We start from the raw sequence: 14,451 nt of genomic DNA, 5'->3' as shown, positions 1-14,451 counted from the left end.
CTCTTTAGCTTCTATAACATTCATCCTTGGCAGCACCATCAAAAACTCTTCCCCCCCATACCGACATACCAGATCTATACGTTTACGGGCGTGTTTTCGCATGACTTTAGCAAAAGACTTTAAGACAAGATCACCCGCTGCATGACCATAACTATCATTTAAGTTTTTAAACTTATCTAAATCGAACAACAATACGCTTAATGCTTGCCCCCGCTCGCGAGCCTGAAGTATATCAAGTGATAACTGATCCATTGCTTGACGACGATTAGACAACCCAGTCAAAGGATCTCGCGTCGCCTGTCGATATAAACCTAGTAACATATTCAACTGATTAACCGCAGCCCAACCAGCAATCAAACCAAGAACAGCTAACAGCCATAAACTATTGATCGCCTCAACATCCCCTACCGTTCCTCTTAACAGCTGCGTGACAAATTCAATTAAAAGCACGCCCAAGGAAAAACATAAAGCTTCACTAATGGCGAGCGGGAAAATAGCCATCATCGTAATAATCATAAAAGGGAAAAAATGATACCCAGCCACATTAGAATCATAGCCTTGTATCAACAGAAGTGTACTAGAGGCTGTTTGGAATCCTGACAACAATATCACCAGAATCACCAAACGCAGCTGCGCGAGTTTCAAACTGTAGCGTTTAAAACTCCACAACGAGAGAAACAAACAGCCTAATGCTCCGACAACACGCGCAAGCGCTATGGAGTCCAGCATATCTTCAGGCAATAGAAAATAATCAACTAAAAACCACGCAGGCTGAATAAGGGCTAATAGAAAAGCAATTATTCGTATCCGGCGAAACAAATAATAGCTACGCGTTTGATTAAAATATCGCGAATGACGACTGCCGCTAGACACATCCAACAAAGTTTCTAAAAACATAATAACCCTTACTCATTAAAGGTTTTTGTTGCGAAGCTTAAGGACAAGCATGCAGAACAACCATGATATAGCTCAGTTTATAGGCAATTATTCAAAAACCCAGCACATCAAACATCGTGAGAAACAACGATCCGTCAAACACAGCTATTTATTTTATATGCACGTCTATACTAAGATAACATCATCATAGGGACCATAGGGAAACCAATATTGTGACTACACCTAATACTGAGCGCCGCCGTTTTACTCGCATTGATTTTGATGCAAGAACGGAACTACAGCAAGGTGATCATATCTACGAGGTAACCCTAATTGATATATCGTTTAACGGTATATTAATAAAAAGCGCTCGCCCCCTTAACTTATCTTTAGGCGATGAAGCGTTCGCTACCATCCATATACAAGGGGATAACCTGAGTATACGCACCCCTGTGAGCCTGACCCACAAACACGAAGATGAGTATGGTTTTTTAATAGAAAACTTAGATCTAGATTCACTGACTTTACTACGCCGGTTAGTCGAGCTAAATCTAGGTGAGCCCTCTTTACTAGAGCGGGAACTCGACCACCTTTTTACTACAGAAACAGATTAAAGCGCCTCAAGCGCTTCGGTCAACTTAGTAACAGGAACAATCTCCATTCCAGCTAAAGCCTCTTTAGGTACATTGCCTTTAGGCACAATCGCCCGTTTAAAACCATGTTTTGCCGCTTCTCTTATTCGCTCCTGCCCGTTAGGTACAGGTCGTATTTCCCCAGATAAGCCTACTTCCCCAAATACCATTAAATCATGAGGTAAAGCCTGATCCTTAAAGCTAGATACAACTGCAAGCAATAACGCCAGATCTGCACTTGTTTCCAATACCTTTACCCCGCCGACAACGTTTACAAATACGTCTTGATCACCCGTCATCAAGCCACCATGACGATGTAATACCGCCAACAACCTCGCCATTCGGTTTTGCTCCAAACCCACAGCAACCCGTCGTGGGTTATTCATATGGGATTGGTCAACCAGTGCTTGAATCTCAACAAGCAAAGGCCGTGTTCCTTCCCAAACGACCATAACCACACTACCAGGGCTAGGACCCTCTTCGCGGCTTAAGAAAATTGAGCTTGGATTTTTAACCTCTTTAAGACCCGTTTCCAACATGGCAAACACACCCAGTTCATTCACCGCCCCAAAACGGTTTTTATGCGAACGAAGTGTCCGGAAACGAGAATCAGCTGAACCTTCCAGTTGCAACGAGCAATCAATCATATGCTCCAAGACTTTAGGGCCTGCCAATGAACCATCCTTAGTAACATGTCCAACCAAAAACAGTACGGTACCTGTCTGCTTTGCAAAACGAGTTAAGTAAGCCGCAGACTCTCTTACCTGCGATACGGAGCCTGGCGCAGATTGCACATCTGCCATATGCATTACCTGTATAGAATCAATTACCATCACTTTTGGCTTGAGTGTTTGCGCCACATCACAGATAGTTTCCACACTGGTTTCCGAGAGATTTTTAAACTGCCCCGTCGGTAAATTTAAACGGCTCGCACGCATAGCAACCTGCTGCAATGACTCCTCACCTGTTACATATAGGGCTGGCATCTGCTCAGCCAGATAACACATGGTTTGCAACAATAAAGTACTTTTACCTGCTCCCGGATGACCGCCCATTAGCACCGCAGAACCAGGCACTAAACCACCGCCTAACACACGATCCAATTCACCCGCTCCAGATGAAAAACGCGGCATCTCCTCCAAAGCGACCTCAGAAAGGTTAACGACACTCTGCTGCTTTGCCCCACCAGCATAACCATCAAAGCGAACATTACGTGTTTCATTTGCATTTGATTTTGCAGTCGACAACCGGACTTCCGTCAAAGTATTCCACGCATGGCACTCCGTACATTGGCCTTGCCACTTTGTGTAATCCGCTCCACAGTCATTACAGACGTAAGCCGTTTTCTGACGTGCCATTAGACCTCTCCAAATTGCTGTAAATTTTTTAGAATTTTACCCAACCTAAATCCTATAACCTACTGATCTTTACGTTGATCTTGATAAATACCGAAAACAGCCTTCATTTATTCAATAGATGCACTACAATCAGTTGCCTAACAATAATGCAGGCCTGCCCTTAGGAGATAAACATGAAATTGGAAACTGTAGCGATACATGGCGGATATGAAATAGACCCAACCACTAAATCTGCCGCGGTTCCTATTTACCAAACCACATCTTATGCCTTTGATGATGCTCAACACGGCGCAGACCTCTTTGACTTAAAAGTACCCGGTAATATATACACCCGCATTACGAATCCCACCAACGATATATTAGAAAAGCGTGTTGCAGAAATGGAAGGCGGCGTTGCCGCGCTTGCCGTTGCATCTGGTATGGCGGCTATTACATACACCATACAAACACTTGCAGAAACCGGCGATAACTTCATCTCTACCAGCGAACTCTACGGTGGTACATACAACCTATTTGCTCATACTTTGCCCCTCCAAGGCATTGAATGCCGCTTTGTAAATAAAGACGATGCAGCGGCTATCGAAGCGCAAATAGATGAGCGAACTAAAGGTATTTACTGTGAATCCGTCGGCAACCCATCTGGTGGCATCGCCGATATTGAAACGTTAGCAGAGATCGCCCATCGTAACGGCATCCCACTTATCGTTGACAATACAGTGCCTAGCCCTGCCATGTGGCGCCCGATCGAACACGGCGCAGACATTATTGTACAAGCAGCAACCAAATATATTGGTGGACATGGTAACTCAATCGGTGGCGTCATCATCGATTCTGGTAACTTCCCTTGGGCTGATAACGCTGAACGCTTCCCTTTATTAAACACGCCTGATATTTCCTACCACGGCGTGGTATATACTGAAGCCTTTGGTCCTGCTGCATTTATTGGACGCTGCCGCGTGGTACCGCTTCGCAATATGGGAGCCGCACTTAGTCCCATGAATGCTTTCTTATTACTACAAGGACTAGAAACACTTAGTCTACGCATGGAACGCGTAAATGAAAACACACGCAAAGTCGCTAACTTTTTAGAAAACCACGATGCGGTTGGCTGGGTTAAATACGCGGGGCTCGAAAGCCACAAAGACTATGCACTCGCTCAAAAGTACATGAACGGCCAAGCCTCTGGCATTCTAAGCTTTGGCGTAAAAGCAGGCAGAGAAGGCACACGTAAATTCTATGACGCACTGCAAATTTTCTTACGTTTAGTAAACATCGGCGACTGCAAATCACTCGCTTCGATTCCTGCTGAAACGACCCATCGTCAGTTGAATGATGAAGAGTTAGCATCTGCGGGTGTCTCGCCAGAAATGATTCGCTTATCTATAGGTATAGAGCATATTGATGACCTCATTGCCGATCTAGATCAGGCATTAGCAGCGATCAACAACTAAAGCCTGAGCATTAAACTCAGAGCATTGAATTCAGAACAAAAAACGGTTGGTAGCGAAAGCTCCAACCGTTTTTTATAGGCAGACCAAAAACACACTTAATTAAATAACGCGCGTAATTTGTTCCACAATGAGCGTGCATTTTGGTTGTCTTTATCAGAAGCTTGAGCCAGCTCCTTTAGTTTTTCAATTTTTCTGATGGCTAAACCATATTGTTCATCAACTTCATCGAGAGACGATGCGTTAAATTCAAGGTCGTTAACAAGACCATCATTAAGACCATAGATCCAGCCGTGAACAGTGAGCTCCTGCTCATTAGTCCAAGCTTTCTGAACTATAGTGGTTTCGCAGACGTTGCTTGCTTGCTCAATCACATTCAACTCACACAAACGGTCTAACTGCTGATGAGAGTGATCCCAAACAGATAAAAGTTCACGATGCTTTTTATATACATCGCGAATATGCCGCAACCAGTTATCGATTAAACCGTGTGGTTCAGTCTCGATTGCAGCTTTAACCCCTCCACAACCATAATGACCAACAACCATAATATGCTTAACTTTGAGAACTTCGACCGCATACTGAATAACAGACATACAATTCATATCAGTATGAATGACTAAATTCGAAACATTACGATGCACAAAAAGCTCACCAGGCAACATATCCACAATTTCATTAGCGGGAACACGGCTATCAGAACACCCAATCCATAAATACTCTGGAGCCTGCTGCTGTGCTAACGTCTCAAAAAAAAGAGGATCTTCCTTGTTAATCTTATCCGCCCATTGGCGGTTACTTTCTAGTAATTCAGTTAGCCGTTTCATATTAGTTTCTGATAACAAAAAGCGAGCTTATAGCCCGCTTCTTTTGGTTAAAGATATACTCTTTAAGTCCTAGATAAAGCCTTTTTTCTAGACTGGTTATACTCTTCTTCTGTAATCAAATCTTTTTCACGCAAACTTTTTAGTTCTTGTAACCTTAATTCAAGACTCTTTTCAGCTTCGACTAACTGATCCTCACTGCACGTTTTTTCTTGACGCAAACTATCAATACGCATTAAACGAGTATTAGCAGCATTGATTGCTGAATTATAGTTATTACTCTTTGCAATCAAGTTAAATGGAAACCATAAAAGCCCATCCAACATATCTTTGCCTGTAACATCATCCTTATCCTGATTCACGGCATTAATAATCGCCTGAACTCGCACCTGCTCTGCCGTCAGCTGCTCACAATTCATGACTTCATCCGAAGCGCTATACGCAGAAACAACTTCATGATCTGCGCTACCAGCACATCCTCCAAGCGTTAAAACAGAGCCTAAAACAGCAATAGACACACTACGTTTAATCATAAACATCTTCCTTGATAAGAAATTAATAAAAAAATAGAGAAGCACCTTAGCTCCTCACAAAAAAATCATGCGTGATACTTAGCACTTAACTCATGCACCGCATCAACAAACGCTTTAGGCTGTTTCGGATCAACAAACTGGTGAATACCATGGCCAAGGTTAAATACATGCCCAGATCCATTACCATACTGGCCTAAAATAAATTCAACCTCTTGCTCGATACGGCTTGCCGGTGCATATAAGACACTTGGATCCATATTTCCTTGCAGCGCAACTTTATCGCCCACTCGAGCGCGTGCATTGCCAATATCTGTCGTCCAATCCAAACCTAAGGCATCCGCACCGGTTTCCGCCATTACTTCAAGCCACTGCCCACCATTTTTAGTAAACAGAATAACCGGCACTTTGCGTCCATCATGCTCACGAATCAAACCATCAACGATCTGCTTCATGTACTTTAACGAAAACTCTTGGTAGCAAGGACCACTTAATGCGCCACCCCAAGTATCAAATATCTGTACGGCTTGCGCACCAGAACGAATCTGCTCATTCAAGTATGTAGTGACAGATTGAGCTAACTTATCCAAAAGAGTATGCATAACTTCAGGTGTTGCATACATCATCTGTTTAACGTGGCGAAAATCTTTACTAGAACCACCTTCAACCATGTATGTGGCTAAGGTCCATGGGCTGCCAGAAAAACCGATAAGAGGAACACGCCCATTTAATTCGCGACGAATCTCTTTCACTGCATTCATCACATAATCAAGGTCTGTTGCAGCATCAGGTACCGGTAGGTCTGCAACATCTTTCTCTGTACGAACAATTTTCTTAAACCGTGGACCTTCACCTACTTCAAAGTAAAGTCCCAATCCCATTGCGTCTGGGATCGTTAAAATGTCAGAGAATAGAATTGCGGCATCAAGATCATAACGCTCTAATGGCTGAATAGTTACTTCACAAGCAAGCTCTTTATTTTTGCAAAGGCTTAAGAAATCACCTGCTTTAGCACGCGTTTCTCTATATTCTGGAAGGTAACGTCCCGCCTGACGCATCATCCATACGGGTGTTGCATCTACAGGTTCATTAAGAAGAGCACGTAAAAAACGATCATTTTTGAGTTCAGCCATTTGTGTCAGCCACTTATATCTTGTAAATTCGAATTGGCCGATATTCTAACGATTTCTGACAGGAATTACCTGTAAATGTATAAACAATTTTAATAACTGATGATACAGATTAAATCAGCACTTTATTTTTTACTGCTCTTAGGCATATTGACTGGCTGCCAAAGCCATTCTGTAAAAGAGCTGCCACTGACACCTCAACCTTTGGCCGTTTTCGAACACGAAATAGTTTGGTTAACAACGTCAACCTCCAGTACCTCTCAAGAGCAACAAGTTAATAGCTTTAACCTTAAACTAAAAGATCGTCTGAAAATGTATGGTGCCAATAATATACAGACCACCAATAAGTCTGGGTCATCAAATAAGGGGTTAATTATTATTAGTAAAATCAATACGGATAACGAGGAAGGTGCTTACCAGCTATCTATCTTACGCGAGAACAGGGAACTCATTCACGGCTCTTACCCTAATACACTGAAAGGCGAAGAGGTCGCTATTAATAAGTTCTTAATGTCTATTCACCAAAAAATAGTCAACGCTGATAAGTACTTCTAATAAAAAAGGCCGCGAATGCGGCCTTTTTTCAAGATAATCTAAAAGCTTAAACTTCTAAATAATCCAAGATTCCTTCAGCCGCTTTACGACCTTCAGCAATCGCCGTCACAACGAGATCAGATCCACGTACCATATCACCACCCGCGAACACCTTTTCATTGGTAGTCTGGAATGGGTACGCATGCTGCTCAGGTGCCTTGACTCGACCATCTTCATGCAGATCGATACCGAAGTCAGCAAACCAAGGCGCTGGACTTGGACGGAAGCCAAAAGCCACTAATACTGCATCAGTTGGAATAACTTCCTCAGATCCAGATACCACCTCAGCACGACGGCGACCATTTTCATCAGGCTCACCCATCTGAGTGCTAACAACTTTAATCCCGGTCACTTTACCGTTTTCACCAACAACTTCTATAGGTTGACGGTTAAACTGAAATTGAACACCCTCTTCTCGGGCATTCTCAACTTCGCGTTTAGAACCAGGCATGTTTGCCTCATCACGACGATAAGCACAGATAACAGATTCTGCACCTTGACGGATAGAAGTACGGTTACAGTCCATGGCTGTATCACCACCGCCCAACACTACAACCTTCTTACCTTTAAGGTCGATAAAGTCGGCTGGATCTTTCTCAAAACCCAGACAGTGATTAACATTAGAGATCAAAAATGGAAGTGCATCATAAACACCCTCCAAATCTTCACCTGGAAAACCACCTTTCATGTAGGTATAGGTACCCATACCTAGGAACACCGCATCATATTGATCGACAAGGTCTTGCATAAGTACATCTTTACCAACTTCGGTATTTAACTGGAATTCAATACCCATCTCAGTAAAGATTTCACGGCGACGAGACATAACATTTTTTTCCAGCTTAAACTCTGGAATACCAAATGTTAACAAGCCGCCAATCTCAGGATTACGGTCAAAGACAACAGCTTTCACGCCATTACGTGCAAGTATATCCGCAGCTGCAAGGCCCGCAGGACCTGCACCAATAACGGCCACTTTTTTATCAGTCGCTGAAACCTTAGACATATCAGGTTTCCAGCCCATCGCAAAAGCGGTGTCTGTAATATATTTTTCAACCGAGCCAATAGTTACCGCACCAAAACCATCATTAAGAGTACAAGCCCCTTCACATAAACGGTCCTGAGGACAAACACGACCACACACTTCAGGTAATGAGTTTGTTTGGTGGCTAAGCTCAGCCGCCTCAATAATATTTCCTTCCGAAATCAGCTTTAACCAATCAGGGATATGGTTGTGTACTGGACACTTCCATGAGCAATACGGGTTACCGCACTCTAAGCATCGATGCGACTGTTCTGATGCATCGGGTTTATCAAAAGGCTCGTATATTTCACCGAATCCTTCTTTACGCACATCAGCATCAATTTTCTGAGGCCCTTTACGGCCTACATCGAGGAACTGAAAATCGTTATTTAAACGGCCAGCCATAATCCTCACCTCTTAAAAGCAACCTCCCGACAAATTAGGAGATTGCAGATTATTCTTCATATACCAAATGGTACGTAGCACTTATTCTGGGCGTGTACGAATACTAGTCAGTAAATCATTTAAACTAGCCGCTTTCGGTTTAACCAACCAAAATCGACCAATATAGTCATCAAGATTATCAATAATCTCTCGACCCCAAGCACTGCCAGTTTCTTTGGTAAATTCAATAATGACTGAGCGTAGATGGTTTTTGTATGCTTCCATACTTTCAGTATGGATACGCTGAATCTCAACTAACTCATGGTTATACTTATCCACAAAGTTATTATCGACATCCAATACATACGCAAAACCACCCGTCATACCTGCACCAAAGTTATACCCCGTTGCACCAAGAACTGTGACTAAACCGCCTGTCATATATTCACAACAGTGGTCGCCTGCACCTTCAACAACCGCGTGAACACCAGAGTTACGAACACCAAAACGTTCACCAGCTTGACCTGCAGCAAACAATTTACCGCCTGTGGCACCGTATAAACAGGTGTTACCCATAATGGCAGTTTCATTTGATTTAAAGGTCACTTCAGCAAATGGTCGGATAACAATCTTGCCGCCCGCCATGCCTTTACCAACATAATCGTTAGCATCACCTTCTAGGTACAAGTTCTGGCCACCGGCATTCCATACACCGAAAGACTGCCCCGCATGTCCTTTAAAGTTAAAGGTCATTGGCTTGTCAGACATACCAAGGTTGCCATGCTTCTTAGCAATAGCACCCGATGTACGAGCACCAACAGAGCGATCGCAGTTGGTAATCGTCAGCGCCCATTCACCGCCCTGCTTCATATCAATCGCTGACTGAGTTAACTCAATCATCTGGTTATTCAACTGGGCAGTATCGTAAGGCTCGTTACGCTCAACTTGACACGTGTTCGGGAATTCATCACCAGCTGAAGCCAAAATAGGACTTAGATCTAAGTTCTTCTGACGTGGCGTATCACCATCCAAGGCTTCCAAAAGATCTACTCGACCAACAAGCTCTTCCATAGTGCGAACACCAAGTTGTGCCATAAGTTGACGAGTTTCTTCTGCAATAAACCTGAAGAAATTTTTAACCATTTCAACGGTGCCGCGGAAGTGATCTTCACGTAGCTTTTCATTCTGCGTTGCCACACCGGTCGCACAGTTATTTAGGTGACAGATACGAAGGTATTTACAACCTAGAGCAACCATCGGCATAGTACCAAAGCCAAAGCTTTCAGCACCTAATATTGCACCTTTAATTACATCCAAGCCAGTCTTAAGACCGCCATCTGTCTGCAACCGAATATTGCCGCGCAGTTGATTCCCACGAAGTGACTGATGAGCATCCGCTAAACCTAACTCCCAAGGGGAGCCTGCATAATGGATAGAAGTTATCGGTGATGCCGCTGTACCACCATCATAACCAGAGATAGTAATCAGATCAGCGTAAGCCTTAGCCACACCACAAGCGATAGTACCTACACCTGGGCGCGATACTAATTTTACTGAAACAAGAGCTTCTGGATTCACTTGTTTTAGATCAAAAATCAACTGAGCCAAATCTTCGATAGAGTAAATATCGTGATGAGGCGGTGGTGAAATTAGAGTAACACCCGGTACGGAGAAACGTAGGCGAGCAATAAGGTCGTTGACCTTACCACCTGGTAATTGTCCACCTTCACCCGGTTTTGCACCTTGAGCGACTTTAATCTGTAGTACTTCAGCATTCGACAGGTATTCAGGCGTTACACCGAAACGTCCTGAAGCAACCTGTTTAATTTTAGAGCGTTTCATGGTGCCATGACGAGCAGGGTCTTCACCACCTTCGCCAGAGTTAGAGCGACCTCCTAATTCGTTCATGGCAACAGCTAAAGCTTCATGAGCTTCAGGGGATAGCGCACCAAGAGACATTGCTGCCGAGTCAAAACGTTTAAAGATATTTTCTATCGGCTCCACTTCGTCAATGGAGATAGATTGCACATCTTTACGCAGCCCCAACATATCACGTAAGGTTGCATAACCACGGTTATTCACTAACGCAGCATAACGCTGATATGCTTCTGGGTTACCGGTCTGAACAGCTTCATGGATAGTACGAACCACATCAGGGTTGTATGCGTGATACTCACCGTCATGCTTATACTTCAGCAATCCACCCGCCTGGATAGGCTTACGCGCAACCCATGCTTCTTTAGCTAATAAGCTCTGTTCAAATTGAAAATCCTCAAAACGAGCACCTTCAATACGACTAGTAACACCCTTGAAACAAAGATCAACAATCTCTGAACTCAAACCAATCGCTTCAAATAACTGCGCGCCACGGTAAGAAGCAACGGTTGATATACCCATCTTCGACAGGATCTTCATCAAACCTTTGTTAATACCTTTGCGGTAATTTTCATGGGAATGCAAAGTTTCCATCTGGATCTCTCCAGTAGAACACAAGTCATTCAACACACGATAGGCAAGGTACGGGTAAACAGCAGTGGCACCAAAGCCAAACAAAACAGCAAAATGATGCGGATCGCGTACTGTACCACTCTCAATCACAAGGTTAGCGTCGCAACGCAAACCTTTGTCGACCAAACGGTGGTGTACAGCGCCTGTTGCTAATGCAGCATGAACAGGTAAAAGACCACGTGTAATATTAGCATCCGTGAGGATCAGAATAACTTTACCATCACGTACACTTTGTTCTGCTTTATCTGCGATCCCTTGAATAGCTTCTTTTAAAGAAAATTTCTCAGGGTCGTAGTTCAGATCAATTTGAATAACGTCAAAGCCTGGCTCACTGTTATCGCGCAAACGGTTAAACTTACTGGCCGACAGAACAGGGGTGGTTAAAATTACACGATGTGCATGTTCCGGCGTTTCTTCAAATACGTTTCGCTCAGCACCAATACATGTCTCTAAGGACATAACAATCGCTTCACGAAGAGGATCGATCGGTGGATTGGTAACTTGGGCAAACTGTTGACGGAAATAATCATATACAGAGCGCACCCTATGGGACAGCACAGCCATCGGCTTGTCGTCGCCCATAGAACCTATGGCTTCCATTCCGCTTTCGCCTAATGGTCGCAAAATCTGTTCACGCTCTTCAAATGTAACTTGGAACATTTTCATATGAGTCTTAACTTCATCCGCAGACATCTCTACAAATGATTTAGACTCTTCATCCAAGTTCATGGTCTGCTCTAGACGCAGTGCGTTCTCTTTCAGCCACGCTTTATAGGGTTTAGCAGCTTTCAGACGGTTATCGACATCTTGCGTATGTAAAACATCGCCAGTTGCCGTATCAATCGCCAGAATTTGGCCTGGTCCTACACGACCTTGAGCAACAATATCTTCAGGCTTATAACTGAACACACCTATTTCTGATGCTGTACAGATGTACCCTTGCTTAGTCATTACCCAACGAGATGGACGTAAGCCATTACGGTCCAACATACAGACAGCAAAGCGACCATCGGTCATTACCATACCTGCAGGACCATCCCAAGGCTCCATATGCATAGAGTTAAAATCATAGAATGCACGTAAATCAGCATCCATTGTTTCAACATTCTGCCACGCAGGCGGCACTATCATGCGTACAGCACGATAAATATCCATACCGCCAACCAACAAGAATTCCAGCATATTATCCATACTTGATGAATCTGAGCCGGTCGTATTTACAATCGGCTGTAGCTCATCCAAGTTGGGTAATAGATCAGTTGCAAATTTACTTGCACGCGCCTTCGCCCAGTTACGGTTACCTTCAACTGTGTTAATTTCACCATTATGCGCCAAGAATCGGAATGGCTGCGCCAAAGGCCAGCGAGGTGCTGTATTTGTAGAAAAGCGTTGATGATAAGTACATACCGCTGTTTCTAATCGCGGATCTGCTAGATCCTGATAAAACACAGGTAGATCCACCGGCATAGTTAATCCTTTATAGGAGATAACTTTGTCAGAGAAACTACAGATGTAAAAATCTTCATCTGCCGCCATAGCAATTTCAGATTTACGGCGAGCGATAAACAAACTAATAGCAAGCTCCCTCTCACTCTTGCTTCCAGCAGTAATAAAAACCTGCTCGATAAGAGGAAGAGTATCTTTTGCTATAGGGCCAAGGCATGAATCATCCGTTGGCACCACTCGCCAACCTGCAACACCTAGACCTTCATTAGTAATCGCAGTATTAACTGCAACACGTGCAGCTTCTGCTTTGGCAGCTTCGCACGGTAAAAACACCATACCCACTGCATAAAATTCGCCTAGTTCGGTGCCTAACTCTTCCTGTGCGACTGTGCGCAAGAAGCTATCAGGTTTCTGCATTAACAGGCCACAACCGTCACCTGTCTTACCATCTGCAGCTATACCCCCACGGTGCGTCATGCAGGCAAGCGCTTCGATTGCTTTATCTAGCAAATCGTGACTAGCTTGACCCTGCATGTGTGCCATAAGGCCAAAACCGCAGTTATCTTTAAATTCACCGGGGCAATAAAGAGCTTTGCTCATAAGCCATTCCCACTTAAAAATACTTCGAAATCAATGTCTTAATAATCTTTCTGCTGCAATATATACGCCAGTCAGCAAAAAGGGACAGCTATTCTACACGCGAAGTCTGTTCGGAACAAATTCCAAACAGCATAAAGGAAGGTTTAAATCACTAAAAGCAGGTATAAAACTAAATATATCTTATTGTTTCATCAAGGTTTTTTCTTTCTTATATCAAGTTGAACGCCTTGCACACTTCTTGCCCAAGGTTTCACATTTTGCAGCGTTTTAGGCAGTTTTCGGATAGCAGCATTAGCAATATCACGGTTAGGATATTGCCCATAAACAACCACATGCCAGGGCAAGCCCTTATAAATAGTCTCAAAATGGTGAAATTTGCTAGGGTTAGACTGAGCTGCGATAAACTCCAAAGCACTCTGCTTTGATCTCGCCCCGGTCATTTGTAAAGTATATCCAGATGATTTCCACGTGAGTAGAACGCTCTCACTTGGTGCAATATCGGCCACTTTATTTTGCGACGCAAGCGCTTTCTTCGTCTGCGGCACAGAGGGAACAGTTTTCTTTTCCTGCGCTTCAGATGCTGAAGGGGATTGTTCCTTCACAGCAACAGGAACACTGTTAGCAGATGGGGTGTTTTGCTTCACTACAGCTCTTAACTCTTCTTCCAACGGAGAAGGCTTAACCTTCACTGGAGATGGTTTTGTTTCTTCCACCACTAAATTTTCATTATTAAGTTTTGCTTCTTGCTGCTGCAATCGGAGCGCTAGATCACTTTTAACAGCAGATATAGGAGTATCCGTTTCAACGACCTGTGTATCATTAACAACAGGTACTTGCTCTATCAACTCATCTCCAGCACCTACAGCAGGTTCTACAGAAACTGTATCAGCCTTTTCGCCTTCAACTGACGCGGTAACAGCAAGAGAAAGAGGTACTGAAACCCGCTCATCGGTCACTACTTCAGAAAGAGGTTCTGTGCTTTCTGGCAAAAACTGCCACAAAGAGACGGCAACAATAGCAATTAAAAGCACTCCAACGCCCAGCATATGTAACGCTGGCAGAGGGAAGGATGATCGCTGTGCAGGTAGAGATGACAG

General features: G+C 43.7%; 3 protein-coding genes across 3 annotated transcripts; 1 reads left to right on the top strand and 2 right to left on the bottom strand.

Moving 5' to 3' along the window:
* Nucleotides 1-2,782: 2,782 nt before the first annotated feature.
* LOC148942261 (uncharacterized) lies at nt 2,783-4,317 on the top strand. The gene is made up of 2 exons (XM_089103271.1): nt 2,783-2,842; nt 3,031-4,317. Exons 1-2 carry the CDS (start codon nt 2,783-2,785, stop codon nt 4,315-4,317), a joined length of 1,347 nt encoding a protein of 448 aa, XP_088959397.1.
* Nucleotides 4,318-4,412: 95 nt separating this feature from the next.
* On the bottom strand, nt 4,413-5,141 carry CAHbeta (carbonic anhydrase beta). Its single transcript, XM_089103270.1, has one exon. The coding sequence runs from the start codon at nt 5,139-5,141 to the stop codon at nt 4,413-4,415; it is 729 nt and encodes a 242-aa protein (XP_088959396.1).
* A 2,258-nt stretch (nt 5,142-7,399) lies between these two features.
* LOC148942259 (uncharacterized) lies at nt 7,400-13,354 on the bottom strand. Its single transcript, XM_089103269.1, has 2 exons — nt 8,926-13,354; nt 7,400-8,832 (listed from the first exon to the last, which is right to left on the bottom strand). The coding sequence occupies exons 1-2, from the start codon at nt 13,352-13,354 to the stop codon at nt 7,400-7,402; spliced, it is 5,862 nt and encodes a 1,953-aa protein (XP_088959395.1).
* Between the last annotated feature and the right edge of the window lie 1,097 nt (nt 13,355-14,451).

Source organism: Artemia sp. Qi Xiang Cuo, chromosome 17, assembly GCF_049724085.1.
Source record: "Artemia sp. Qi Xiang Cuo chromosome 17, ASM4972408v1, whole genome shotgun sequence".
In the NCBI taxonomy this organism is placed as follows: domain Eukaryota; kingdom Metazoa; phylum Arthropoda; class Branchiopoda; order Anostraca; family Artemiidae; genus Artemia; species Artemia sp. Qi Xiang Cuo.
This window is presented reverse-complemented; position numbering and strand designations above follow the sequence as displayed.